Source organism: Mustela nivalis (genome assembly GCF_964662115.1).
Source record: "Mustela nivalis genome assembly, chromosome: 19".
In the NCBI taxonomy this organism is placed as follows: Eukaryota; Metazoa; Chordata; class Mammalia; order Carnivora; family Mustelidae; genus Mustela; species Mustela nivalis.
In genome coordinates, this window is record NC_139038.1 from 3,414,885 (window position 1) to 3,441,857 (window position 26,973).

The 26,973-nt window shown below is 64.4% G+C and overlaps 2 protein-coding genes across 6 annotated transcripts in view; one reads left to right on the forward strand and one right to left on the reverse strand.

Moving 5' to 3' along the window:
- The first annotated feature begins 794 nt into the window (after window positions 1-794).
- Window positions 795-10,577, forward strand: AP5Z1 (adaptor related protein complex 5 subunit zeta 1). Of its 2 annotated transcripts, XM_082714197.1 has the most exons (17): window positions 795-897; window positions 3,409-3,546; window positions 3,634-3,820; window positions 4,120-4,264; window positions 4,438-4,550; window positions 4,937-5,105; window positions 5,493-5,633; window positions 5,891-5,928; window positions 6,009-6,171; window positions 6,598-6,776; window positions 7,083-7,225; window positions 7,552-7,692; window positions 8,385-8,496; window positions 8,729-8,826; window positions 9,343-9,475; window positions 9,553-9,767; window positions 10,003-10,577. In XM_082714197.1, the coding sequence occupies exons 1-17, from the start codon at window positions 857-859 to the stop codon at window positions 10,271-10,273; spliced, it is 2,427 nt and encodes an 808-aa protein (XP_082570323.1). In that variant the 5' UTR covers window positions 795-856; the 3' UTR covers window positions 10,274-10,577. The 2 variants fall into 2 exon arrangements, with proteins under 2 accessions (XP_082570323.1, XP_082570324.1); XM_082714198.1 differs by lacking the exons at window positions 9,343-9,475; window positions 9,553-9,767.
- A 2,525-nt stretch (window positions 10,578-13,102) lies between these two features.
- Window positions 13,103-26,973, reverse strand: part of RADIL (Rap associating with DIL domain) — a 65,670-nt gene continuing 51,799 nt past the window's right edge. Inside the window, exons 6-15 of one of the 4 annotated variants that reach the window (XM_082714196.1) lie at window positions 26,334-26,494; window positions 22,093-22,205; window positions 20,963-21,200; window positions 20,076-20,248; window positions 16,454-16,604; window positions 15,342-15,532; window positions 14,885-15,170; window positions 14,062-14,201; window positions 13,699-13,838; window positions 13,103-13,389 (exon numbers count right to left, since the gene is read on the reverse strand). In XM_082714196.1, coding sequence (XP_082570322.1) covers window positions 13,284-13,389; window positions 13,699-13,838; window positions 14,062-14,201; window positions 14,885-15,170; window positions 15,342-15,532; window positions 16,454-16,604; window positions 20,076-20,248; window positions 20,963-21,200; window positions 22,093-22,205; window positions 26,334-26,494 — 1,699 coding nt within the window. In that variant the 3' untranslated portion in view covers window positions 13,103-13,283. Of the gene's footprint in view, window positions 13,496-13,698; window positions 13,839-14,061; window positions 14,250-14,884; window positions 15,171-15,341; window positions 15,533-16,453; window positions 16,605-20,075; window positions 20,249-20,962; window positions 21,201-22,092; window positions 22,206-26,333; window positions 26,495-26,973 lie in introns of all 4 variants that reach the window. The other 3 variants (XM_082714194.1, XM_082714195.1, XM_082714193.1) reach the window with 3 other exon arrangements.

Genomic DNA, 26,973 nt, shown 5'->3' on the forward strand with positions numbered 1-26,973 from the left:
GGCTCCCTCCTGCCCCTCCCCACCCTAGGTCTGACACCCTCTGGAAGTCCCCCCCTCCCCCGCACCCTGCCTGCTCAGTTCAGGCTGTACGCGCATTTACCACACATGCAGCCTGCAGGCGGGAATACTGTGGCGGACACATCTTTCAGAAGGGCTAGAAGCTAGGTTTCTGTCTTCTAAGCCTGTTGCAGCCATGGTCCGTGGTTATGGCGGGCAGGGAATAAGACTATTCATAGCAGCGCTACAGCCCATGATAGGCACTAAATATGTGAGAGCCTCAGAACAGCAAAGCTGCACTGCGGAGGGGCTCGGCTGTCCTTGCAGACTGCTGGACACGGATCCGCCCAGCTACGGAGCGCGTGTCGGGTGCTCAGGTCATACTGAGCCAAGGACCCCCCCCCCAGGACAGTGCCGTGGGTGGTCAGGAGACGACCCAGAAATGGGGCAGTGGTGCGGGACCTGCCCACAGGTCCTCTCCTGACGGCACCCGCGTGCCCCAGAGTCCGTGGGGGGAGAGACGGACCTGGGATCCTGGGGTGCCAAGGTCCCGGGATCACAGGATCCTAGGGTCCCAAAGTAAGTTCCCGCGTCATGGGCTCCTGGGAGCTCAGGATCCCGGGGTGCCGAGCTCCTAGGTCTTGGGACCCGGGATGCTCAGGTTCCGAGGTCTCAGGGTCCCAGTCCACGGGGACTGGCGGCGGGCTCACGGCCGGCCCCGCCCCGGAGAGAAAGGCCTCCACCAAAGTCCATTGGCCGGCGGCCTGGCCGCCCCGCCCACGTGACGCAGCACGTGACGCAGCACGTGACGCGACCCGGAAGCGGTCGGGCTGGGTCTCCGCGAGGCGGCGGCGGCGGCATGTTCACGGCGGGGGCCGAGAGTCTGCTCCACCAGGCCAGGTGGCCCGGCCTTTCCCTTGGGGCTCCTGGCGGGGGCGAGGGATGTGCTTACAGAGCGGGGCGCGCGCGGCGACCTGCAGCAGCCCACACAGACCCGCGCTAGAGGCCCGGGGGGCGGGGCGGTCCGGCGGGTCCCAGAAGGCGGCGGCGCCTGAGCCTCCGGGCGAAGGGTGCGTGCGGGGGAAGCGGGGCGGGGGTCCCCAGGCTTGGCGGCGACACCCGCGCGTCCCGCAGCCAGGCGGGGAGCCAGAGGCTGTCCGGTGCTTCAGGGACAGGAGCATGAAGCCGCCGAGAGGCTGGAGAGCTGCTGGCAGTGAGGCCCGGCGAGCTCTGCGTGCCAGCCTCGGTAATCGGATACCGTCCGAGGGCTCTGGGGAGCCAGGGGCGAAATCCCCGATTCAGAAACTCGCTCTCCCCAGGGTGCATTAGATAGGGTGGAGAAATTACCCACCGGCTTCTGGCCCCCAGCTGGCCCTGGACTCCCACTGACTAGTCCGTAGCGCCTTTCCCGAGCCCCTAACCGGCCACGGGAGAAAGCAGGATGCAGGCTAGGACTAAAACCCCACTGTCCCTCAGACGGTGTAAAACTTGACGCCACTTGTTTAGAAGAAAATGCATTCGGGACCACAGGACAGTGACAAACTTAAAAACAAAACACAAAAAACCCTAAAACTGGATCGGGAGCTGGACCAGTTAGTGGGAAGGACTGGGATGGCTGAGGCTGCCGCCAGCTAGGGAAACAAGATCCTGAATACCAGTTAGGTTTTGAAGGCTGGGAACGGGGCAAAAATCTTCTGTGGTCAAAATAACCCTTAAAAATCTGCTCAGAAGGTGCCTTGTGGGTTCATAGCACGGGCTGCATCTCCTTCACTGTTGGACAGATACTCCAGTATTCAAGCTCGAGGATTAGAAATCGAGCTCACCTGAACTCCGGGGATGTAGTACGTGATCACATCAGCATGTGACACAGTCACCCTAGTGCTCTCGCCAAGAGGCACGTAAGCACTGAGACCCACCCAGAACCTCAAGGGGGTCACCTTTCCCCAGCTCAGCTTCTACTCCAGGTCATAAATCTGCAGAGTGAATAGTCCTCACTCTGCGTTCTCTCTCTGTCTCAGGTAGGGCAGTGGGGGAGTTGAGGGTAGTGCATTTTCCAATATCCCAAAGCAAGATGCATGAATCATGCCAATTATTATGCAATTATGCGAAATCTCTCCATTAGGGTTTGAAGAAAGCTAGTCATGATCAGTTAGGTCTTAGTTTTTCACTGTATTCTACCCTAAAGAAGCCTGTGATTCGGGGTGTCACAAGAGAAGTAGGACTCGTGGTTCTCGGAGAAGACAAGCCCAGGACCCTGTCAGCCTTGTTAGAGTCCGTAGGAGTTCAGGTTTGAAAGCACTGGGGAGCTGTTGGAGGGTTTGAGCAAATTGGCCTTTTAGAATCCTGGGATTTAGAGAACATACTGGAAAAGGGATTCACTGGGATGAGGGGTACCACCATTCTAGGAAAGAGTCTGCTGTGTGAGTTTCAGGCAGCCTGGTACCTTCCCGATCCGTCTCGTTAGCCCGGGGAGAAACACACCTGACCAGGCCGCTTTTTTCCTACATCCTCATCCCACACGTGACTGTTGTGTTTGTAAGAAATGAAAACGGAGTGGTGGGGAATTCACAGAGCTTCATCGGCCAACCTTCAAGGAAGAACAAGAAACAGAGGAAGCAGCCCCAGGCCCCCAGCCCCACAAGCTTGGCTGCCCTCCTCGTCAGCCCAAGACTGGAGCTGCCCCGTCTTGGTTCAAAATCCCAGGTTCTGAGGTCGAGTGATCAGTTGAGCCTGGATCCAGTGGACTTCCGCTGTGGCTAGGGGGCTGGAGGGGGCCCTCCTCTGAGAGCACCGCCCCCTGCCCCAGCCAGAGGTCCCTAGTACGGTGTTTCCTGGGCTTGCCTTGCCTTTCAGACTGGAAGAGAAACCCAGAAAACCAGGTTGCTGTTTTGATTTCTGTTTCTGTTGATGCTTGAAGATACATTTTTTTTTTTAACGAAGCCGAGTAAATACTAGGAACCGTGGTAGTCATACCTGAGAACGTGACCCAGTGTTTGTCCTCTAAGGTAGCAGATTTCCCTCTTGTTCCCAGGAGCAGGAGGCTCCCTGAAGGAATCTGCTGGAAAAGCAACTTATTTCAGACTATCCTTCATTTTGTGTGCTAACATCAATGGGTTTTACTTCTTTCACTCCTGGGACAACAAAAACCTGGAGGTGTGGCCTCTCTCCTGAAAGCCTTACCGGCGGGGGAGGGGTCTGACCCCCTGGTGAGAGGGGACAGTGGCTACGTCCCAGGGAGGGTGGAGCCGCAGGTGGTGTCCTTCCCGCACAAAGCCCGTGATGCTGGCTTCTCTGCTCCGTGGGGATGTCCCTTAAGACCCAGGATCATGGGTCAAAGCTCAGGGCGGCATTTCCGGCTCCCGCGGACAGGTCCCCCAACTCCAGGTCGCCAACACCCCGCTTTTCATTTAGGGAGATCCAGGATGAGGAGTTGCAGAAGTTCTGTTCGCGGGTCGCGAAGCTGCTGCAGAAGGACGACCCGGGGCCTGACGCGGCGGACGCCCTACAGAGGCTGTTCCTCATCGTCTCGGCCACGAAATACAAGAGGCGGTGAGGGTGCCGACCTTCGGGGGGCGCGGCCGCGTTGGTGGGGTGCTGAGTGACGTGCCCCCCATGCACGTGGCCCTGCGTTCCCAGGCTGGAGAAGACGTGCGTGGACCTGCTACAGACCACCCTCTGCTCGCCCAAGTGCCCTGAGCAGCTCCAGCTTCTGTGCGCGGCCATCCTGAGAGAGAGGTCGCCCTCCGACGACCTAAGCCTGTCCTGTGACCATGTCCAGAGCAGCCAGCAGCTGAGCCTGGTGGCCTCGGTGCTCTTGGCCCAGGTGATGTGCCCATCCTGCCCCTGGTGGCCCTGGGGCACCCACCAGCCTCCCCCTCCCCCTCCTGCTCTCCTGCCCCTTGTTCCCAGGGACAGGGCAGGGCTCTGGGAAGGGCCCAGTTTCCGGCTGCTCCGGTGACACCCCGGATGTGGTAAGCGGCGGCAGTACGGAAACAGGTGTGCTCGTGGAGCGGCGGCCTTCAGGACCGGCTGCCCCTTCCCCGGTGTTTTCAGACCAGATGCCGTGTCGCTCACACACACAGGCAGGTAATCACTTCACATTCCCCCATGTTCCGTTTGAAGGGTGACAGAAAGGAGGAGGTCCGAAGCGTGGGCCAGCGCGCCTTCAGAGTCCTCGAGAGCCGGCAGCCCGAGGGGCCCAGTCTGAGACACCTGCTCCCGGTCGTGTCCAAGGTCACGCGCCTGGCCCCGCACTCCCTCCATGAAGGTAGCCACCCTTCCGGAGAGGCCACTGTGGGCACAGAGGGAGAGGCATGCCCTGAGGGTCCAGCACCCTGTCCAGAGCTTGTTTTCTAGAAAGTTCTACCAGTGCCACTGCAGCCCGAGTCTGGGGGATTGACTATTTCCCACATGTTGTCCCTGCCCGCCTCCCACCCATAGACCAGACCAGCCTGCTCAGCAAGAGGTTGGTGGACTGGCTTCGCTATGCCAGCATCCAGCAAGGGGTCCCACACGCTTCTGGAGGCTTCTTCTCCACACCCAGAGCCCGGCAGGTGAGCCTGGAGACTCAGGACCTCCCTGTCCTTCCACCTGCCCTGGTTCCAGAACGATCCCTCTTTCATGTCTGCGCTCAAGTGTGGGGGGGGCCTTTGGGTCCCCGGGGTCACAGCCCTCCTAGCCCATGATGCTATGCGCAAAACCCACTGGCAGGGGTCACTTACCTGACAGAGGACCACGTCCACTCAGGTGCCAGTGTTTATGTGTCTTTTGGGGGCCGCCCCCAGTCCTTGAGAGCATGAAGGCGGGGCTCCCACTGGCACGCAGCCCCCCTCCCGCCTTCCCTGATATCTGTGAGCCCGTTGGCCGCACCCCCCAGCCTTAGACCCCAGCACCTCCCCAGCCTGCGTCCCCACAGCCTGTCCTTCCTTGCCTCCCGCAGCCGGGCCCTGTCACCGAGGTGGATGGGGCCGTAGCCACAGATTTCTTCACGGTGCTGTCCACGGGCCAGCACTTCACGGAGGACCAGTGGCTGAACGTGCAGGCTTTCTCCATGCTGCGGGCATGGCTGCTGGCCAGCAGCCCCCAGGGCCCCAGCGCCCCGGACTCAGGTGGGACATGGGGGTCGGGGGGACATGGGGGGGGGGTCACACAGGCAGGAGATGGACGGCACCAGGTGTGGCCCCCAGGTGACGCTGGGAGCACTGGTTGAGCCTCGTCAGCCCCGGGAGGCCTGTCCCTGTCTGCAGAAGAAGCCACAGAGGGCACAGAAGGTCACAGAGGGCACATGGCAGCACGGGTGCTGGCAGCTTTACCGAATGCCCTCCCCCGTGCAGACTGGCCAGTGGTGGGGACAGACTGGGCTTCCGGGAGAGACCCCGCCCCGCCCCGCCCCGTCCATGGCCTCCGGTGGGGGTGAAGGCGGCCACGGTGGGGCTGGGCCTCGGCCGCCTGCTGCAGGGACTCCGTGCCCTCGAGCACCTCATTCTCCTTTCCAGATGACAAGTCGGAGCTGGAGGGCTCCACCCTGTCCGTGCTGTCGGCCACGTCCACCGCCAGCCACCTGCTGCCGCCCCAGGAGCGGCTGAGGGAGAAGGCCTTCGAGTACTGCCAGCGCCTAGTGGAGCAGAGCACACGGCGTGAGTCCCGGCGCCGCATCTCCTTCCCGAGGGGGCGTCCCTGGCTGCTCCTTGGGGGCCTGCACAGCTTCTGTGTCCCTGGGGACTCTGTGTTCCGGGGGCAGAAGCTGTCCCCAGCCCCCAGGCATCTGTCCCAGCCTCCCGTGCGTCTGCCCTGCGGGGGTCGCTGTCCACCCTCCCCTCCAGCTTCCAGAACGGTGCTTCTCACTCACTGTGTTGCCTCTGACGGAGACGGGGGGCCTTTCTTCCTTCCCCAGGAGCCCTGAGAAAGGGGGACGCGGACCTGCAGAAAGCTGTAAGTGCCCGTGGTGTCGGGGGGCAGAGCGGGCCCCCACGCGGCTCCCTGTAATCCGGGCCCCCCGCGTGTCTCCGCAGTGCCTGGTGGAGGCCGTGCTGGTGCTGGACGTGCTCTGCCGGCAGGACCCGTCCTTCCTGTACCGCACGCTGTCCTGCCTGAAGGCACTGCACGCACGGCTGTGCGGGGACCCGGCGCGGGCGCGGGCGCTGCTGCCCATTGCGCAGTTCTTCCTGAGACACGGTGAGCCTCCCGCAGGGGGGTGGCCCGGGCCTCTCTTCCGTCAGTGGCTTCCTTCGTCTGTAGAACCGTGGCTTTGAGTGGTCCAGTGGAAAGGTGTTAGATGGGTTTGAGGGGCTCGTTGAAGCCGAGCAGCGTTACGCTGATCTTGGAACGCTCTTTGCCACGAGAGTTGGCGGGAGTTTCATATGAGGGACCGTGAAACCAGCACTTTCTAAAGAGCGTTCCTCGTCGTGTGACCCAGAGGGACTGGGCAGTTGCCAGAGGCTCTCGGGGCGGGACGGGCGAGGCTCAGCCCCATGCAGGGTGCATACCTCAGGGCCCCTGGCGTCCGGAACCCTGAGCGCCCCCCAGCAGGAGGGGCGTCCTCCTGACAAGGTGAGGTCCCTCGTGCCGGGGCCAGGCCCTGACGAGGCTGGTGCGTTTCAGGGGAGGCCGCCGCCGTGGACTCAGAAGCCATCTTCCAGCACCTGTTCACCAGGGTCCCCTGCGAGCTCTTCCACAGCCCCACGCTGGCCTTCGAGTTTGTCCGCTTCTGCGGGGACAGCCTGCCCCTGTTCGGCAGGAACCTTGACATTCTCAAGCAGAGCTTCCCCAACCTCTTCAAGGCACGCTCGGTTGTTCTCGGGCCGGTGAGGGGTGGAGGGTACAGCGCCCCCTCGTCTCCGTGTGGTCTTTGCAAATTTAACTGGAGCCTCGGTCCTTCTGGTAGAGGAGAAACAGTGACAAGTGCAAAGTGATCGCTGTAACTGTTGGTGCAAAAGGCGGCGCAGGGAAAGTGGGGGGCACCGACACCCCGCCCATCCGGGACCGAGGTGCACTCCCCCTGGGGCAGCCACGGGTCCAGCTGCTGGCCCGCACGCCCCACACGGGCCCTCCTGGTGCCGACCGAGCCGCCACACTTGTTCCTGCAGCTCCTGGCCTGGAACAGCCCGCCCCTCACCTCTGAGTTCGTGGAGCTCCTGCCGTGGCTGGTGGACCCCGGCACTGCTGTGGAGATGCTCCACGCGCTGCTGGACCTGCCCTGTCTGACCGCGGCCTTGGATCTGCAGCTCAGGTGAGCCGAAGGGACGATGCCTGTCCCCGGGTCCCCTCCCCGTTGCCCACTGGATCCCTCCCCGTCCCCTGCTGTTCCACGAGCTGCCCAGACGAGAGCACCTCTCTCCAGCCGCAGGCCCCCGAGGCCCTGGCCTCTGTCTCTTGCTGGGAGAGCCTCACCCTGCAAGTACCGAGCCCCAGGTCCCTTTTAGTTCCTCAGGCTCATCATTGGTGCGGGATGACGCCTGCTCTATCTCCGCAAGGGCTGGGACCGACTCGGGCCTCTGGTGGCCTGGGCCCAGAGCCCACATCTGAGCCTGGTCTCAGGCGTCTGCTTGCTCACAGGCTGTCACCGGCTGCGTCAGAGAGGCCACTGTGGGACACCTCCCTCAGGAACCCCAGCTGCCTGGAGGCTTCCCGGGACCCACAGTTCCAGGCTCTTCTCCAGCACCTGCTGCGAGCCAAGGCTAGCGGAACCGTGGAGAAGTAGGGCTGCTCAGGCCGGGGGGCCCTGGGGTGGGGCCTGGCTGGGGGGTCCCTGGCCCCACGGCCCTGGGTTGGCTCAAAGAGCACTACACATGGTCAGAGCCTGTTCCCAGGGTGGGTGGCACATGTCTGGGGACATCCGGCCCTGAGCATCATGCCTTCTAAGCTAAAGAGGCCCCCTGTTGTTGCTCCCCGGCCCCCTGCCCTGGTAGCCGCTAGCCACGCTGTGGGAGCTTGCTGGGCATAGGCCTCACGCTCCGCCCCTTACCAGCGCGCCAGTTCGGTTCCCACAACCCTGTGAAGTCGGTGCTGTGGTGACTCCATTGTCCAGAGGGAGCAACTGAGGGGTGGCGCACCCCAGGAGCAGGTTGGGGGGCTAGGACCGGAACAAGGCATCCTGAGCGCAGACCCCCACGCACACCCTCCCTGTGTCCCACGGGAGCGGGGAGCACAGCGCTCAGCAGGAGGTGGTGTGTGTGGTTCCCGGGGTGGGGGGCAGGGGAGGTCCTCCGAGGAGGCGGCGCAGGTGGTTTCAGAACTCTCCCGGGCCGCGGCACTGCGACCCCGTGCCCTGTCCCCTTGGGCACCAGGGCACTGCGACCCCGTGCCCTGTCCCCTTGGGCACCAGCATGTCTGTGGGCCCCCGGGGAGCAGGTGCGGGCGCTCAGTGGGACATGCGGCCTGCCCTCCAGGTTGGCGCCCCTCCACCAGCTGCTGCAGCCCATGGCCAGCTGCGCCCGGGTGGTCCAGTGCGCCGAGGCCGTGCCCACGCTGCTCCAGGCCTTCTTTACCGCAGTGACTCAGGTGAGCCTGCTTCCGGGCTGCTCGGTTCCCGCGGCGGGGGTGGTCCTGGGCCTCGGCAGAGCCGGTGTCCTTGAACACAGATCCCACTCTGGATCAGCGAGAGGCACCGGGAGGGCAGCCTGACCGCCCCCAAGAGCAGCCCCGGGCTGGCGGGCACCAGCGGGTGTGGAGCAGAATGTGGGGGAGGGTGATGGGGTGGAGGCTGAGTCTGTGTCTCCCTCCTGATCCCTAGTTTGCCGACGGGGTTCTGGCCAACCAGCTGGCGCTGCTGCTCCTGGAGAGATATGACTCCCTTTACCAGGTGCCCCAGTACGAGGCCCGTGTGCACAGGTGGGCCCTCCTGCCAGCCCCACGAGGTGTCACCCCCCCTGCGGACCCAGCCCCATTTCACTGCCCCCAGCTCAGCCTGCCTCGGCTCTGAGTCCCCACGTTCTCTGCGCTGAGCCCCTTTCCAGCGCCCTCTGCAGCCTGTGCCCTGCTCCCCAGCATCACCTGGGGCCAGCTGCTGCCCACACTGCTCTCCCCGGTCCAGAATGCCCCCGCCTCTGTTCCTCCTCTCCCAGATCTATAATCTCCAGTGCTGGCCCCAGTTCCTCTCCATGGAGCCTTCCAGACCATTTGTGCCCCTTTCCGAAGGCCTGATCCACACAGGCCTGTTTCCCCACACCACTCGCCAGCCCCAGCTTCCTCCCCAGTGGGCCATGGGTTCCTTTAGGGGCTGAAAGCCTCTGGACCTGAACCTGTTCGGAGGCTTTTCCCCCTCCCCTCCTGGCTCTGGTTCTGCATGGGGGGCCACGGTCTGGGGCCTGGGGGCGGCCGCGGTCCAGCAGTGTCCTCCCCGGGCAGGGTGCTGAGCTCCCAGTTCCTGGCCCTGTGCGCGCTGCACCCGTCACTGGTGGTCGAGCTGGCGAAAGAGCTGCTGGAGTTCGTGGGAAGCGTGAGCAGTGTCCGCAGCCGGGGGGCCATGCTCGCCTCCGTGGTAAGGCCGGCCGCCGCGCCACCGCCCCTCTTCCACACCGGGACTCCTGCCGGGATTAAGGCTCTGTCCCCATGCAGGCCTGGGCCATCGGCGAGTACCTGTCTGTGTCCTGGGACCGGCGGTGCACCGTGGAGCAGATCAACAGGTTCTTTGAGGCCCTCGAGGCTCTGCTGTTCGAGCTCACCCAGTCGCGCCCTTCTGCCGCCCTCCCCGAGTGCCCCCCACAGGTCATCGCCGTGCTGGTGACCACGCTGACCAAGCTGGCCTCCCGGAGCCAAGACCTGATTCCCAGGTACTGGCTGGGACAGAAGAAGGGGAGCTGGTGCCGGTTGCCCAGGGTCTGCATGTGGCTCGCAGCACGAGGGCTCCGGTCGGATACCGGTGGCGGCAATGTCCGCACGGCCTCGCTGCTCCCAGCTAATGCCCCCCGACCCAGAGCTTCGGACGTCTGGGCCCCCCTGTGGGGCCTCAGCTTTCACGTGAGGAGTGCACCTGCAGCTGACTGACCGGGATCCCTTCGTCCTCAGGGTCTCTCTGTTCCTGTCAAAGATGAGGACCCTGGCCCAGAGCCCGGCGCCGAGCTCCATGCACCGTGAGGAGGGCGCGGCAGCCGTCCGCACGCGGGCCACTGAGCTCCTGACGCTGCTGAAGATGCCCAGTGTGGCCCAGTTTGTGTTCACGCCCAGCGCAGAGCTGTCCGAGCCCCGCTACCACCGTGACGCCAACACCGCCCTGCCGCTGGCCCTGCGCACGGTCAGCCGCCTGGTGGAGAAGGAAATGGGCCTCCTGCCGGGGTGAGGGGCGCGACCCGCGGGACACCGGCCTGGCCGCAGAATGAGAGCCAAGATGCGGCTGCCACCAGCGGGGGCGTGAGACCTGGGGAGGAGCCCCGGGTGGGTCTGGGTCCCTCTGTGTGGGTCAGGCTGTCCCGTCCTCAGCCTTTGGGTGTTTGTCTCTGTCCCATGCTGAGCTGTGTGGTGACACAGATCTGATTTGGAGCTCTCACCCCGTTGGGGGTGGGTGGGGGCTGCTTGGTCTGTTTCTGGCGGCTCCTTGTTGGGAGGCAAAAGGAGGTGCAGCGGCAATAAACCTCTTCCAGAGAGTCCCTGTGTGCACGAGGCAGAGGAGAGGGCCAGGTGTGGGGAGCGCTGCTGGGCGGGGAGGCCTGGCCCTGGGCAGGTGGGGACCCCCGCCCCGCTGGGCCAGACACTTGGGGCCGTTCCTTCCCACCAACTCACCACCATGTCCCAGATGTTACAGAAATAACAGCATGGATGTAGGCGATCTGCAAGGGAGCCACGTGACTCTCCCACTGGCGCAGCCACCCCTGGGAAGGGCTTCTGCTCAGTGTCCTTTCTTAGCCCGCCTTCTGATGCTACTGAATGATGGAAGACGTAGAAGCTGCGGCTCTTCTGGCCTGCAGTCTTTTGCCATCTGGAGGAAGGGCCGGGCCAACCCAGCAGGGACCCCCCACCCCAAGCCAGGATCGCACTGGTATTATGCCGAGTGGGGGAGACTAGCCGAGTGTGGAAGCGCAAGAGAGGTGTCGTGGTTCCTCCCCCGACCCCTTAATGCCTTCTGCCCCAGTTCCACTGAGCTCAGCTTCCTGCCTTGGACACTAGCTCCCAGGGCTGCCCCTCAGCTCCGCCGGCTGCGCGCAGGCATCCGGGACACCAGGTGGCGCTGGTGCTCCGCGAGCCGCCGGTCTCCCTCGCCCCCCTCGCCCGCCCCGCCCGCCCCGCCGCCGCTCTCCCCGCCCCCGGACGCCGGACCGTGCGGACGCCAGAACCGCGCTGCTGCGGCGGGCGGACGCGGTGCGCGGACCGGACCGAACCGGGCTCCGGCTGGCAGAGTGTCCGCCTCGGCTCCGCCTGGCGTCCCGGGCCCCCGAGGACCTCCGGCAGACGACAGGTGACGCGCCCATGGAGCGGAGCGGTGGGCGTCGGGGCGGAGCGCGCTTGGGGCCCCCTGGTCCTCGCCGGACGGGACAGACCCGGTTCGGCCGCCCCCTGCCCGCCCCGCGCGGCCCGGGCCCGAGGCGGGAAGGCAGGCCGGGGCTGAGGAGCTGGTCGGTCCAGAGGGAGCTGCTGGTTTTGCCAGGTCTCAGGGCGTGCTTTCAGCCGGCGCTCGGCCTGCGTGCTGGAAGTTTGGGTCCCAAAGCGGCGCGCGAACTAGGTGAGCGTGGGTTGGAGAAGACACGTTCCCCCGCTTGTCGGCGAGCCAGGGCCAGACCAGAGACGCTGCCTTTACGTTTTCTCTGCCTGGCGGACCGCCCTGCTGCCTGAGAGTCTAGACAGAAGCTATCGAGTTCAAACCCGGGGAGTTTTCACTCCCTGAGTCTGCAGTCCATGCACTTGCTGCCGCCTGGTGGGGAGCGGGGAGCTTTCGTCCCCTGTGCTTTGGCCAACAGGCTGTGGACAGGAGGGACCGGAGCTTGAGACATCCTGGGGAGCTGGGCTTGGCCGCTTGCACGTCGGCCGTGTCTAAGAGCATTCCTGGTGGGCGAGTTGGCCTGCGAGGCCGGGAGGACCCCACCTGGAGCTCCGAGTCCCCTGCAGCTGCCCCGAGTGCGGGTGAGGGAGTTGTTCTGGGACCTGAGCGCTGTCCTGGTGTTTCAGGGTGACATTACGGCAGCGTCTGGGAAAGTAGGCGGGAGCTGGGCGCAGTAAACGGTTACTGCCTGGAAGGGACCTGCTGGGGACTCTGTGCGTTGTGTCCCCATTCCCAGGGCTCCAGCCCCTTGGGAACCCAGCTACGTAGGACCCCCATTCAGCTCCTCGGGTTTCTCTCCGGCGCTGAGCCGCCAAGACCAGGAGCTGGGCAGGCCTCCCTTGGGCCGCTGCTGGCCTTTTGGAACTGGCACCCTGGATTTGGGGCTCTACGCGTTTTCCTTTTGGGTTCAATCACGTGTTTAAAATGAGTTTTTTTAAAAAAATACATGTGATGTGGTCACGGGCACGCCTCTCCCCCGCACTCACCAGCGGGCCACTTGGGGCTGCGGGAAGCCACTAGGCTTCAGGACCGACCTAGTGCTCAGGTTGGCCGGTGGGGGGGGGGGCACGACACTCCCTCTCTGGGACCCCTCTCCCTGTGAGGGGTGTGTCGGCAGCTGACAGGGCCCCTATTCCTCCAGGTCTCTGTTCCTCTCCAAGACGACGACTCTGGCCCCGAGCCCAGCCCTGAGCTCCCTGCTACGGCCAGTGCTGCCGAGCCTGCTGAACACGCCTGGCGCAGGTGTCCAAGCCCTGCTGTCGCCGCGACCCCCACCACAGCCAGCCACCTGGTGGACCAGGTGAGTCTCCTGCTGGGGTGAGGGGAGGGTGACCCGGGGGACGCCGGCCCGGCCGCAGATTACCAGCTGGTATTAGGGCCCAGTCATGGCTGTGGTGAGGGAGAGGAGGCCCAGGTGCCCCCAGTGGGGTAAGGGCTCGAGCTACTGCCTGGCGGGGGTTGGGGCAGGCGGTTCTAGACCGTCTTTGAGCTATGCTGACTGTGCTGAGCAGGAGCTCCGTGCTTCAGGGTGGGGGCGGGGGGCAGAGGTAAGACCCCACTGGCAGCACTGGGACCCTGTGTCCTCCTGGGGAGCCCGGCGCCGCGCCCACCTTCATTCCACACACGGCCAAGCCCTTCAGAATACGAAAGATAGTTTATTGAATCTGTACATTTCCATTAAAATCTTTATACATAAAAGCTCTGTAACAAACATCACAACTTAGTGTTCTCTGTCCTATAAATAAAATATACACTAAGATGTACGTCTTCCACAACAGGGAACACGGGAACAGCACGGCAGGAGGTGGCCGTCGCCCTAGGAGGGCGGCGTGCGGAAGCGGATCTTCTTGGCTGTTTCCACGTCGGACTTGGCAACCAAAAACCGCATCTTCTTGCCCCCATTTCGGATCAGGTCCACGGCTCTGAAACCCAGCGCAGGGGGAGGAGGAGGGAGCCAGGCTCGCGTTGTGGGGACTCCCCGCAGGCCCAGCCTTGGGGTGGGTGAGGCACGCAGGGCTTTGGGGGAACCTGGGATAGGGACCCACTCTGTCACCCTGCTGTGACACACCCCCTCAAGGGGCCCCCCGGTGGGGCTGCTGTGTGCTCAGAGGTTGAAGGAGCCGGCTGAGCGCTGCACCTCTGCTCCCTCACACCCAGCACAGGGTCAGGATGGGACCTGCTCATGGGCCAGGGGCTCCCCTGGTGGCTGCAGCACGAGGGCGGGGGGGTACCTCAGGTAGCTGACACCCGCCAGGCTGCTGCCGTTCACCTCCAGGATGCGGTCTCCCAGGGACAGGCGGCCATCCGAAGCTGCCGGACTGCCCGGGAGCAGGGTCTGGATGTAGAGCCCGGGGGCGCCCAGCGGCGTGTGCTAGGGGAGAAGTGGCGGCCTCAGGCTTCTGTGCGCCTGGGCCCGGCTCCCTCACGAGCTCTGCCACGGGGCTGCGCCAGACACTGTCACGTCCCCTGCAGGCCCTTCCCTCCTCTCAGATGCCTGCGAGCCACCCGCTGCACTCCTAGCCCTGCTCCCGACCTTCCCCACGAGCTGGGGGCCGAAGAGGGCCTGGCCCAGTGGAGCCCAGAGGGCCACTCACCAGCCCGTCGATCAGGCCCATCCCCAGCCCGGAGGGGCCCCGCTCCAGCTCCACAACGAAGACGTAGCAGAAATCCTCCATGCTGGAGCTGCGGCTGGAAGGGGCCGCAGGGGGCTCGTCCGCGGGACCCACGCTGTCCCCTGTGTGGGCAAGGAGCAGGGGGGCTCTGTCTGCACTGCTGTGGTGGCCTGTCCCCAGGAAGGGTGCTCATTGTGTTCTAGCAAGTCCCCAACTACTGTCAGGGTAAGGGGGTCACACCCCTGTGTGTTTGGAAGAGGCACCTCCATCCCCCCACCCCCATGGCGGGCATTTCCAGGGGCTGAACGGGGGCCCTCTGCTCAGGCTCATTCTGAGACCCTGCTTCTTCCCTCTGTACCTCTAAGTGCTGACTCCACCTCTGTCCACCCCCCCCCCCCCCCGTCTGACCCAGCCCCCCAGCCCAGCACCAGAGCCCCGAGCCAGCCTGCCCCCTTCTTGAGCTGGAGCCACCTGGAAAGACCTGTGGAGGTGGCCCCAGCACTCAGATCTCCAGGAGCTCGGCTGGCGCTGCCATGGCCTGGAGACCCCCAGCCCTCTGCCTCCCCACCTTCCCTTCTGTGCTTGTCTCCTGAGCCATTCCTCCCGGCCTCCCTCTATCCCCAGGGTAGCAACTTACTCCCACAGATGGCTCTGCACGGCCCAGCCGCCCTCTGGCATCCTGGGCAGGCACTGCGAGCCCCAGGCGGACGTACCGCCAGGACCTCACGGTGGCATGACTCCCAAGGGGCTCTGCCAGGTGGCCACAGGGCTGGGGTGCGAGCGGGAGCCCGGGGACACGTCTCACCTCCTGGAGCTGCGTTCCTCCTCCCTTCCAGGAGCATTTTCCCTCTCGGCTCGGGCCAGTCCGGGCCAGTGGGCTCGAGGCTGAGTGGGGTGCTGGGAGGCGTGAGTAGGCACGAGGAGTCTACGTGCAGGGGGCCAGCCTGGGGGCCCCCGCGGCTCTGCCTTCCTGAAAGGCCCCCAGCACGGGGAGCCCCCGCAGAAGCCAGAGTGCGCCCCTGGCCAGCTTCACGGGCTCCCCTGCAAACTAGTGGGCCACTCTGGCCCTCAGAGGTGGTGTGGTGCGGGCCCTGGGCGGCAAGGGGAGAAAGAACTCAGGGACGTGGCGGCCGGGCGTGGTGGGAGAACAAGAGGGGCTCCGGGCACTCCCAGGGGCAGCAGCAGCCAGGCCCTGAGCTGGCTGCCCCCGGCCACCCTGCTCTCCGAGTCCGCGCACCCCCCCCCCCAGCTGCACCCGGTACCTCGAGGCCCCCTGACTGGGAAGACCCCCCACTGGGGCTGGGCTTGCTACGCAGACTCCACAGGAAGTGGCGGATGTAGAGAAGGTGCTGGTAGATGCTGTCGTCCAGGCAGTCGGCCTCCAAGTCCACCTGGAAGCCCTCGCTCGGCAGCACAATGGGTGGGGGGTTTTCATAGGACTCCAGGACCTCCTCTGTTGGGGGGAGGGGCAGGGGATGGCATGACAGGCCCAGCAAGACCAGACTTCCTGTTCCTCCCCAGGTGTGCCAGCCACCCCCACCCCATACCATCAGGACTGGGGACGCGGCCGTGGGGCATCCGGGCAAAGGGAACCTGCCCAGACCAGCGCTCCGCCATCTGTGTCCGGTGACCCACCAGGGCAAAGCTCGAGCTGCCGGCTGGAACTTCTGTCCACAGTGGGCCCCTAACGCTTCCCCTCCGGGCACCCCCCCCCCACTGCCCCCGTCCACTGTGACCTGCATGTGGCCCTGGAACTCAGACGGTGGGGGGCATGTCTGCCCTAAAACAGACCCACCCCATGGGGGCCTCCAGCAGAGCACCCCCACGTCGCAGGCCTCCAAAGTGAGGAGCCCACAGTCCTGCTCAGAGCTGTGGCTCTGTCCAGGCTGAGCCCCTGGGGGACAGGGACACAGTTTCCAACTATAGTTTCTACGTCCTTGTAACTTCTGTGTGTCATAGTATATCATGCAGCGGAGAGATGTGTCCCTAGTTGTGAGAGACACACAGGCCCACGTGGGCCATATGTGCACACGCACGTGGCAAGCACACTGTCTCCACGCGCAGACCCTGCTCTCCTCTTGGTCGGCTATGCCCCAAGCGAGGCCCCAGCCTCGGGCTCCTCAGTGGGTAGGACCCAGCCGGACCCGGAGGTTGGATCTGGGTCATAGCCTGTGGGCTCTGACTACGCCCACCCCACTCTGTGAGGGTCTCCAGGTCCCCAGGTGGGGGACAGGGCAGGGTGTTCCCAGAGGAAGATGGCCCAGGATGAAGGTCCCCAAGGCTCTGCAGGCTCCCGCAGGAAGTTCCCCAGGGAGCTCCTTTTGCCCCATCACGGCGCACAGGGCCTCCAGTTCGTGGCCTAGAGGCGGCTCACCTGACTTGAAGGCTTCAGGGCTGTCCTGGGCGCCTGGCTCCCAGGCACTCATGGGGCCCACGGCCGAGGCCAGCTGGTACTGGGTCAGCAGCCGGTGCAGCTGCGCGGGGCTCAGGGTGGGGAAGGCGGCCCGCAGGTTTGCCCAGCTCATCTGTGCGACAAGCAGAAGCTCGTGATCAAAGGCTCCTGGATGGCACTGCCACACCCCCAGGAGGGGTGTCCTAGGCACTCTGGGGGCAGGGGCAGAGGACCTGGGCTGCCTGGCCCCATGCTCCCAGCTCACTCACGCGGGCCTTGGTGCTCCTGGGGGCTGGTGAGGTCACTGAGGGGCCCGGGGGACAGCCAGCAAGCACCCCACCCAGGGCTCTGTCTACTGACTATGCCCACCACCACGGCACCCACCCCCAGGGCTGAGAAGGGAGGGCAAGAGTCCCAGGGATTTGAAAAGCAGGACTCCTGCTTTACAGCACATCAGAGACCTGACCCACCAGGCTGAAAGGAAAGCATAAACACAAAGCCTCCTACCACCTGGGACCCCCAAGATTGGCTCTGTGGGCACAGGACAGGGAGGCTCCCTCAAGTGGGACCAGCAGCCCAAGCTGTGCGGAAGAAGGTGAACTTGTGCATGAAATCCAACCGCCTACACCGTCCCCTGCAACCCTGGTCTCCACTGGCCAGGGACGCCCCTCCTCTCTGGTGTTCTGGGTCCATCTCTCCTCTGCGGGTGAATCCGCTTCTCTGTGACACCGTCACTCATGACTGCTGTTGGAGGCGCTGGCCCAACTCCTGCCCTCTGGGGCCCCCAGCCTCTGACTTGGCTCTTGAAAGTCAGAAAGCACCCTGGTGGCTCATCTCCAGGATGTGTCCTTATTCTTCCAGAAAGTTCACAGGCTTCTCATGGCCGGGTCCCGATGGTGCGGCGCTCAGCCCTCTGCAAGTCTGCTCCCCCTTCAACTCTTGGCTCCTGGCAGCGCGCTCTGGAACCTCAGGGAAACGGGGGGGGGGGGGGTATTGGTCCCCCCCATGCCGCAGCAGCCACCTCCCCTGCTCTTTCCTGATTCAGTGTTTGGAGCCTGGGCCTTGCCGGCGGGTCCTCCTCTCTTCCCTGCCTTTGCTCCTCTGCTTCTCTCTCTTCTGGGTTTACTGCCAAGAGGCTGGGGCTGTGGGTAGCCAGTGCCTTCACTGGATGGACAACCGTGTCCTGAGGCTACCTTGTTGGGGTGCAGGGCAGCCTCTGGGAGCTGCCCCCTTGCCGCCCAGCTCAGGACAGCCTCTGCTGGCCCGAGGTGGTGCCTTTGGGTTTGCTCAGTTCCTAGAATCCCAGCTTTCCTCCCGTGGCCGTGCGGCATCCAGGGCTGGTGTCAGCGCGGGCCCAGCACACTCCGTGTCCTTACCTGAGTTCAGGGACACTTTCTGGGTGACTTCCTGGACTCTTGTCTCCTGATCTTGCCACTGAGTCCTTCCTCTCTGCGGTCATGGTTTTAGTTTCCAAGAATCCTTTAGGTTCTTTTATAAAGTCCTGTTATTTTACCGACACTAAGGTCTTCTCTTTATGAAGATGGTTTTTTAAGTTTCTTCTCCCTGAAGTCTGTTTCAGGGAATGGTGAACTGTGGCCTGAAGCCTATATTTATAGGGCCCTCAAGCTAAAAATGGTTTTCAGATTTTTATAAAAGCATTAAAACAACAACAAGGAACCTGGGATGGCCAACTTCTCCATGGGTCATGAAGGCTGAAATATGGACCACGCAGCCCTTCACAGACAATCTGCCAACCCGATCCGTGTCCCCCACCCCCTCTCCCCACATCCATCTTGTGTCGGAACCCACTCCCTCCCGTTCCCAGAGAGGGTGCCAAGTCTGCCCGGCCGGCTCACGGTGGGACGCAGGTCTGCTCCCCCCAGGCTGTCACCAACCACCCAGCACTGCCAGGCCAGCCTGTGCCACAGGGAGGGCACAGGCCCCCACCGAGCAGGCAGCCGTCGTGCCTGCAGCACTCAGAAGCTCCCTGGCCCCCAGGAAGCCTCCTTGCTGTCTGCGCTCTAGAACTCAGCCCGGGCACCTGGCCGGGTGGGAAGGGGCAGTAGGACCCGGCGCCACTGCTTCGTCCTCTTCTTGTGCGTCTCGCATTGACAAGGGTGGCTGGGCGCGGAGTGGGGCGCTGGTGGCCCAGTGACCTCCGTGCGCGCATCTGTGACGTCTGGGCCGCAGCCCCTGTAGCAGGGCAGCCGCGGCAAACTCGCCCATTCCTGTGAGCAGTTTCAAATGTTTTCCACAGTTTGACAAAGACGCAGTCATCACTATCCGTCAACGTCCGTGCTGAAGATGTCCCCTTCTCGGTTTCCACACTGGCTGTTGGTGACCTCCCACTTCCTTCCGCTCTTCAGAGAGCCGCTCCTGGCCTGTTGCTCCTCTGCTCTCTTCACACTGCTGGGTTTGGCTGCTCCCGGGACAGGACCTTCCCTCTTGGGCCGGTTCTCTCTGCGTTCTCGGCCTTTTCCGCAGCTCAGATGGTCACCCGCCTGCTAGCTTGGCGCGTCGCATCTCCTCTGTGTTCTTTCTCCCTGGGGACTCGTGCCACCGAGAAGCCAACCAGATGCCCAGGTTCCATCCGTGATCTGCACCCACACGTCCTGTTTCTGAATTTCCTCTGGTGAACCCATGTGTTACTTTAAGAATAAAACAATCCCGGAACTCAACATTTTGACACCTGAGCAGGGTCTAGGCTCCAGCACGTGGGAGGCTGTACCCGCTGAGCGATCTGGGGCCGTGGGGCCCCGGGGTGGCCAGCACGAGGCTGAGGTCGCTGTGCGGGCAGCTGGTCACACCCCGCGGGTGCGCAGTCAGCCAGCAGCTACCGCCGTTACTTAGAGCACCGGTGACCCAAAAGCACGTGAGACCTTCTGTGTGATGACCCTCAGGCTGAGACGGAGGCTCAGACTTGACACCAGACGGGCAGGTCTGTGATCCCCGCAGGGGTGTCCTGGTGGCTATGCCCAAGGTGCCCATGGTCCCGACGCTCCCAGCAGTGCCAGCCGTGCGCACCTCTCCCCATGGTCCCTGCGGCACTCCTGCCAGGCGGGAAAAGTACACCACTGGTTCGCTTTTGTGGATCATCTGTGACCACTGTCAGGTAGCTACCGGGGGGGGGGGTGTCCTAGCTTCCTGTCAAGTGAAGTGTGAAGTGACCACACACAGTTCCGGGGGCCAGACGTCCCCAGATATGGGGCCGAAGCCAAGGAGCCAGCACGGCTGCGTCCTCCTTGCACACGTGGGCCGTCTGAATCCGGCTGAGGCCCATGCCCAGCTTCTGGAGGCCACCATGGCCCACAGTCCCTCTGCAGAGCCAGCTGGGCCATCGAGCCCCTCCTCCCGTCCTTTCTCGGACCCAGGCTTCTGCCTCCCTCTTCCGCTTCTAAGCATCACGTGCTTAGACGGGGCCCAGTGGACAAGCAAAGGAGGCCCCCATCCCGGGGCCCCTGACCTTCATCACACGTGCAGAGTCCCGGCTGTGTGGAGTCAGACGGTGCGGGGCACAGCTGTGGGACAGAAGCCTTCTGCAAGCTCTCGGGGCCCCGGAAGCCAGGGCCGTGACCCTCGCCCGATCTGTCTGGTGCCCCCCTACCTGGATGAGCTGTGCACGGGGCGTGGCCAGCAAGTTGAGTGTGCAGGAAAGCTTCCGGAAGAAGCGCTCCCCGGCCTCCCCATGGCCAGCACTCCGCATCCACTCCAGGAGCTGCTGCAGGCGGGCACAGGCCTGGACGCCGCGGGGCCAGTGGAAGCAGCTCAGAGAGGGGCCTGGAGCCGGGACACAAGGTCACACTTGATGCCCAGCAGCCCCTCCTGGGTGGCGGGTACCGGCCTCCCCAACGCCTGTCCTCCCTGATGGCAAAGCCTCTGAGAACAGGCCTGATAACCGTACACAGGTTTCCAAGGCCCCTAGCCTGCTTCTGGACCCCTCTCTGGGAGGGAGGGCTGGAACACCCACAGAATCCCAAATGCAACCATCGCACCTACAGCCGAGGACCCCTGCTCCCACCCAGATCCTGCCCGTGGACCCCGACCAGCCCAGGAAGGTCATGCTCGTGATATGTGCCATGGGTCTGCAGCACGGCATGGTCACGTTCCCGTGTCCCAGTGGGGCCTCCTGGCTGGAAGGAACTGGCACCCCAAGCCCCTGGCAGGGAGGAGAGCCAGGGGTGCAGAGGCCACGCCCCTTCTCTGAGCCTGTCCCTCCTCGCTCCCCGCCTGGGCTGTGTGGAGATAAAAGGAACAGAAAAGGCCTGTGCAGACCCCACCCCTACCCTGGGGCCGCTCTGCAGACCCTGCCAGACAGTACTGCTCCTGGAGGACCCGCTCTGCCGCAGAAGCTGCTCTCCTGGGCCTCGACCTGCCACCTCGACCCCCAAGCAGTGAGATGCCTCAGCACCCCCAGTGCCTGCGAGCACCCGCTTGGCTTCTCCCGCAGCAGGGGTAGGGGTCCCCAGCCGCCCCCCCCCACCCGGCCCTCACCCTTGTCCAGGAGCTGGTTGAAGAGCAGAGTGCTGGAGAAGAAAAAGAGGTAGGCCAGCACCTGCGAGGCGATCTCGGGGTGCACCCGGAACTGCCGCAGGAGGTCCATGGTGGCCTGGTACACGGACACGACATGGCGCAGTTCCTCAGGCAGCTGGGGGGCAGAGCACCAGCTCTCCCGGCGCTCCGTCTGGAAAGGGGGGCACTCCAGCAGGGCCGGGAGGCAGACGTACAGGGACTGGGGGCGAGAGGGAAACACCAGCTGCACACAAGGCCCTGCCTGGGCCTAGTGCATGTCCTGCCAGACAGGCCCCAGCTGCCTAGGGCCAGCCCCGGGGAAAGGTGCAGAGGACAGAGGGGCAGAGAGCCTGGCCAAAGGGCTGCCAGAGACGCCCCACAGGTCTGGGGGGGAGGGGGGCTGTGCCCCTGTTTTAGCAGACAGAAGAGTGGCCAGCGTCAGCCAGCTGGTCTCTCGGGACCACACCCCTGGTACTGGCGCACCCCTCCTGCAGAGCCAAGCCAGGCACGGCAGCCTGGGGCCCAAGGCAGCAGCCCTGGCGGAAGGCCGGGGGGACGGCAGGCACCCACACTCGTCTCGGGGGTAACAGGGCAGCATCGGCTGCTCCCCAGAAACAAGGTGAACGCACACCTCCCTGGGGAGTCCTTGCTGCCCCCATCCCTCAAGGTGATCCTGGGACAACAGGTCAAGGGCCACGTGCATCCCCACTCGGACCCCTGCGCACGTGGACTGGGGGCTTCTCCCCATTTGGCCGAGACACTGAGGCTGTGTCCTCCTCAACACCGGGCTCCGGGCAGCTGGGAGCAACTGAGCACAGGGCTGCCCGACTCAACCGTCTCAACCCCATCGGTTCTCCGAGCACTGCTCCAGCCCTCCAGCACCACGGGCCCTGCACAGCCGGCCGCCTCCAGGACAAGGGCGATGCGAGCAGGAGGGTGAGGAGCTGGGAGCCGGCCCTCGAGGGCACAGAGGCAGCCATTAGAGCCCCAAATCCTCGAGCAGTGGCGGGACGAGAACCCGTCTTCTTCCAGGTGTCCCACCCCCAGCCCGGGTGGGGGCGCCACAAGGAGCACCCCCCGCCACGTGGGAGCGAGCCAGCCGCGCGCCGCACCTTGGAGACGTAGTACACGCACTGCTGGAAGGCGTGCAGAATGACCTCCTCCAGCGCCGCCATGGCCTCCTCGCTGGCCGTCAGTGCGCAGGAGAACAGCGACTCCCTGGAGCCTACGGGGAGACGGCAGCACACAGTCACCCCTAGAGGGCGCAGGCCACGTCCCCATCTGGGGTTTGGGGCCGCAAGAACCAAAGCCACCCAGCCCGGCCGGCTGCCCCCCAGCCCGGCTGCCGCGCCTTCCCAGGGCCCTGTACTCCCAGGCCCAGCGATGCCAAAGCCACAAGAGGTGCATCCGCGGCTCGTTAGTGAACAGACTCTGGACACGTTTTCTGCTGGAACCAGCAGCCCCAGCAAGAGCAGATTCTGACCCAGGTCCCCTGCAGCCACTTCCTACTCCGCACACAGGTCAAAGGCACACCGGCCAGAGCTCTGAAGGAGACCGTCACTCCCCAGAACCGTGATGTTTCCGAGAAGAGAGAAACCAAACGGCCTACGTGCCCCGTACTCCTCCCGGCACGCGGGAGAGAATGCCCGGGATCTCCACAGCCCCACGGAGGGGGGCGGCCTCGTCTCCATGCGCGTCCCCCAGAACCACAGGCCCAGGGGCATCCACCTCCCCCATCGGGCTGGAGCTGAGCCTGGGCGGCTGGCAGGGAGGCTGCCCAGCAGGGAGACGGGGTGCCCGTGGATGCCTGGTGATTCCTTCCTTCTGGGAGGGGTTTCTGCAAAGGCAAGAAGCCCGGGGATGGGAGGGGGGAAGGGAATGTCCTGAAGGGCCCCCTCCCCCCGACACCGGAGACACGCAGCGCCCCAGCAGCGCTCAGCCGGAGTGCCCACGGCCCGGTCTCCCGCCCTCTCAGCAACTTGCTTCACCGCGGAGCTGCGGGCAGGCAGCTGGGACGCGTGTGTCCCGCAGAGACAGGCGCTGCTCATTTGCTACGGCCTTTTCATTCCCACGCAGCGCAGGTCCCACCGTCTGGGGCTCTCCTCCCAGGGCTGGGGAGGGGCTCCAGGAGCACAGAATGGAAACAGAGCCGCGCACCCCCGCCCCCCCCGCAACATCTGGATGCACCACTGTTCGAGGCACTTCTCTTTGCAGGTCTCGGGTCTCTCCTGCCCCTGGGCCCACAGACCACCCCCGAAGGGCTCACTCCTCTGGAACCCGCCAGAGGCCTGCCCCACCTGCCCAGGGTCCTCCCCTGAACCCGGCTATGGGGTCACACTTGGGACTGACCCTGATAGGGTCTTGCTGCTCCCGGCAGCCCCACTGGCTTTCAGAGAAGAGGTAAATCAGGCAACTTTGGGGGTCCCATGGCTTGGGGGAGCAAGAGGCTCTTACTAGGCTGCTGGACTGTAGCAACCCCAGGCTTACAGAAGCACACAAGGTGCCCACTGCTGACCACGGCCCCTGTAGATCAAACATGACCCCCAGCCGACCGAAGCCAGCAGGACCCGGACCAAGAAACCAGTTCCGAACCCTCTCCCTAGAGCGGGGCCCAGACCAGGGGACCTCCTAGGCAGCCACCTTGTCTGAGAAAGCCCACCTCGACCCCCGGCATGGGCACGAGGGCTCTGGCAGGGGAGGGATGGCAGAAAGAGGCAGCCAGGACTCTGCGGAGCACAGCCACGGGAAGGCTCCCGGCAGATGCCGCATGGGTCTCTCTGATGCCACGGGAAAAGCAGCTGAAACACTTGCTCCTGCGGCGCAGGCTCTGCTGGGTTGCTCCCAGATACAGGGTCCCTCTGCTCAGTTTCCGACCAAGCTGACAGGCACACAAGCCCTTAGGGGGTCAGGGGCCTCTACTGGAGGCCCCCAGATCCACAATGGCTAAGGCAAAGCCACAAAGGTACCCAGAGAGCTCTCCGTGGATAAAATGCCCCCCAACCCCTGCTGGGCCCACCTCCCAGCTGCCTGTGGGAGGGAGGCGTCCTGGGTAAGAGCTTGGAACAACCGAGATTGTTTGCGGAACGCAAAGGCGATTTTCCAGTATTCAGGACGTGACATCTGTTTTCAGAATTCTTCCCACAGAAATTTCCTGCTGAAGGTCAGGAGGCCGAGAGGCGACTCTAACCTGGCCTCTGGCCTCTGCTGATGTGATGTTTCCTCCAAGCTCTCCAGCGCCTGCCCCACACAGGACACAGTTTGTGGGACGCCCGGGTCCTGCCACAGCTTCCCCGGCCCACGCACTCCCCAGGGTGGACAGAGGCGGGGCCCCCGCCACGCAGCAGCCCTCTCCCAGCATCAGCCAGCCTAAGCGACCTCCAGGGCCAGACCAAAAATAACTCCCTCCAAGAGCAGAGGCAGCAGCTACGGAAGCGGAGCCCCCACCAGCTCCAAGTAGCCCGTTTAACGCAGCCAGATGCGGGGTCCCTGTGCTCGGGCAGCAGGCCCGACGGGACCCAACACTGTGCCCAGAAGCCACGGCGGGAGCACGTCTCCCCGCTCACTCTGCTGTGGCCAGAATGGGGGGACTCGCTGTCAACAGCCCCAAGCTCAGAAGGGCCACAGGCGCTTGGAGACCAGCCAGAGGCCCAGTGCTCCCCGGCCAGCGCCACGTCCAGAAGAGGGGCCCCTCCGCTTGGAACCACTGGAGGCCCCAAGGAGACCGGCTTCGGAGGAGGGAGGCCCGAGGTTCTGGAAGCACCACACTCAGGACAGCCCAGTGCCCTGGCTTTGGAGACGCACAGGGAAGGCCGTTTATGTCATATTCAGGAGGAAAAAACAGGTAACGGGCTGCTTCAGGCCCAGGCCTTGGGACAGAGCACACAGCAGCCTGTCCTGCGAGGTCTCACTGGACGCCTTGCACAACGTTCACCCAAGGATAACAGGGATGGGGGCAATAGGTCAGCAGGCCTGAATGCCCACTGGGACACAGAAGGTTCCAGTATGTCCCTCTATATGTCCCCAGAAGCCCTAATTCCCAGGCCCCAGAAGCCCAAGGAGCTCCCAATGTCCCTTTCACTGTGAGGTGGGGGATAAGAAAACACAAAGAAGCCATGGCTGACGAGAAGGGACCCAGACACAGCGGCTGGCTCTGCGTCCCGACACGTTCCCCCAGGCCTCCTCCACTGGCTCCACGTGGCCCAGCACCGGCCCAGCTGGCCCTCCAGTCCACCCATCTGCAGAGCTCCCAGGCAGCTAAGCCAGCACACAGTAGGAGCCTGACCTGTGCAGACCACTGCTCCTCACCGTCAGCCACCAGGAGCCCCTCAGCTCTGGGAATCTAGCCCCTTCTGGGGGCTCAGCAGGGTCCCACACCACCTGGACGAGGTCCAGGGCCAGGTCCAGGGCCCCGGGCTATCTGCTTGGGGTTCTCCCACACGGAGCCCACGGCCACCCCCCGGGAGACACAGCTAAGCACACAGACAACTAGCTGCGTCTGGCAGAGGAGCCCACGGGGGAGCCTTGGCCAGGCCCGGCCTGCCTGCTTGGCTTCCCTCCCAGCTCCGGGGGGAGCAGGGTGAGGGGGGCAGCCTTCAGGGGCAGGGCCGCTGACCACGCCTGCCCAGGACCCCCCCACCACAGGGACCGAGGCGGGTGAGCGGCTCTGGTTTTGTCATAGGAGTGAGGGAGCTGGATGAAAACCAGGCTCACCCACCGAAGGCTGTGGCCCCGGCCCCTGGAGCCACCCCACCCTCCTTTCCCGCTCGTTCCTGGGGCCACGAGGCAGACATGAGGCAACTGAAGTCCCAGCCAGCCTCAGGGCCCCGCCGCAACCACCCTCTTCTGGAAGCCCCACCCTCTTCTGGAAGCCCCACCCTCTTCTGGAAGCCCCACCCTCTTCTGGAAGCCCCACCCCCTCTGGAAGCCCCACCCTCTTCTGGAAGCCCCACCTCCGGCTGCCCCAGGCAGTCTCTCCTGCTGCTGCCATCTCAGGTTCTGCGGGCGCATCCCCTGCCACAGAGACCCCGAAGCCACCCAGCCCCCCGGGGGCACCGTGTCTCCTCTCAGAAACCCCGGAGCCCCCAGTAAGGGAGAGCCGGGGGCCGAGGCACCACGTGCTTTCTACCAGCCTCCCCAGGGGACACACGGGGGAAGACACTGAGTGCGTGATGCGACGGGGGACAAGAGGCTGGGTCTGTCTGACCGCCAGGGTCACCCCCTCAGAGGGACCCCGACACAGCGCCACCTCCCTTGGTTTGAGCGGCAGACTCCAGCCTGGGATGAAGAGGGGCCGGGCCACTGCCCCCCCAGGGGCCCCCAGTCCCCCCACTTGCCCTGGAGCGGCAACCCGCACCTGTGACGTCCAGCTCCTCCTCCAGACTCTGCATGTAGAGCGGGCACTTCTGCTGAATGAAGTAGAGCAGCTCCACCGAGTTGGACATCCAGAAGAGAATGTGCTGCAGGTCCGGGACCAGGCCCGCCATGGGGAAGCTGGCCAGGGAGAGGGGCTCCTGGCTGCCGAGACAGAGGACCCAGAGTTAGTCCTGGAGGGGCCCCCGGGAAGGGAGGCCGGATCAGCACTGGGCACACAAGGACGTTCGTTCCAACGGGACACCAGTGGGACCCCAGCAAACCTACCACGGCCCGGCTGGGACAGGGGTTACACAGACAAGCCGCGGGACACGTGGGCTGGAGACGCACGCCCTCCAGACAGTGCAGGAAGGGCCACCAGGGGCCACAGCCCTCGGGAAAGGATTCTCGTAAACTCTTCTAGCAGCTTCTCTTCTGGGACTGAGACGAGGAGGGAGCGTGGCAGAGCGCGTGGGTGTGTACGGGAGGGGGCGGCCGGCGGGCAGGAGCAGCAGCCCGAGAGTCAGGCTGTCACTGACGCTAAACCAACAACAAACGAACTGCTGTGGGAGGCGCACCGGCGGGATTAGCTAAGAACTTCTGGACGTAGCCGGAAGACGGTGTGGAGACTCTGTGGGTCTCAG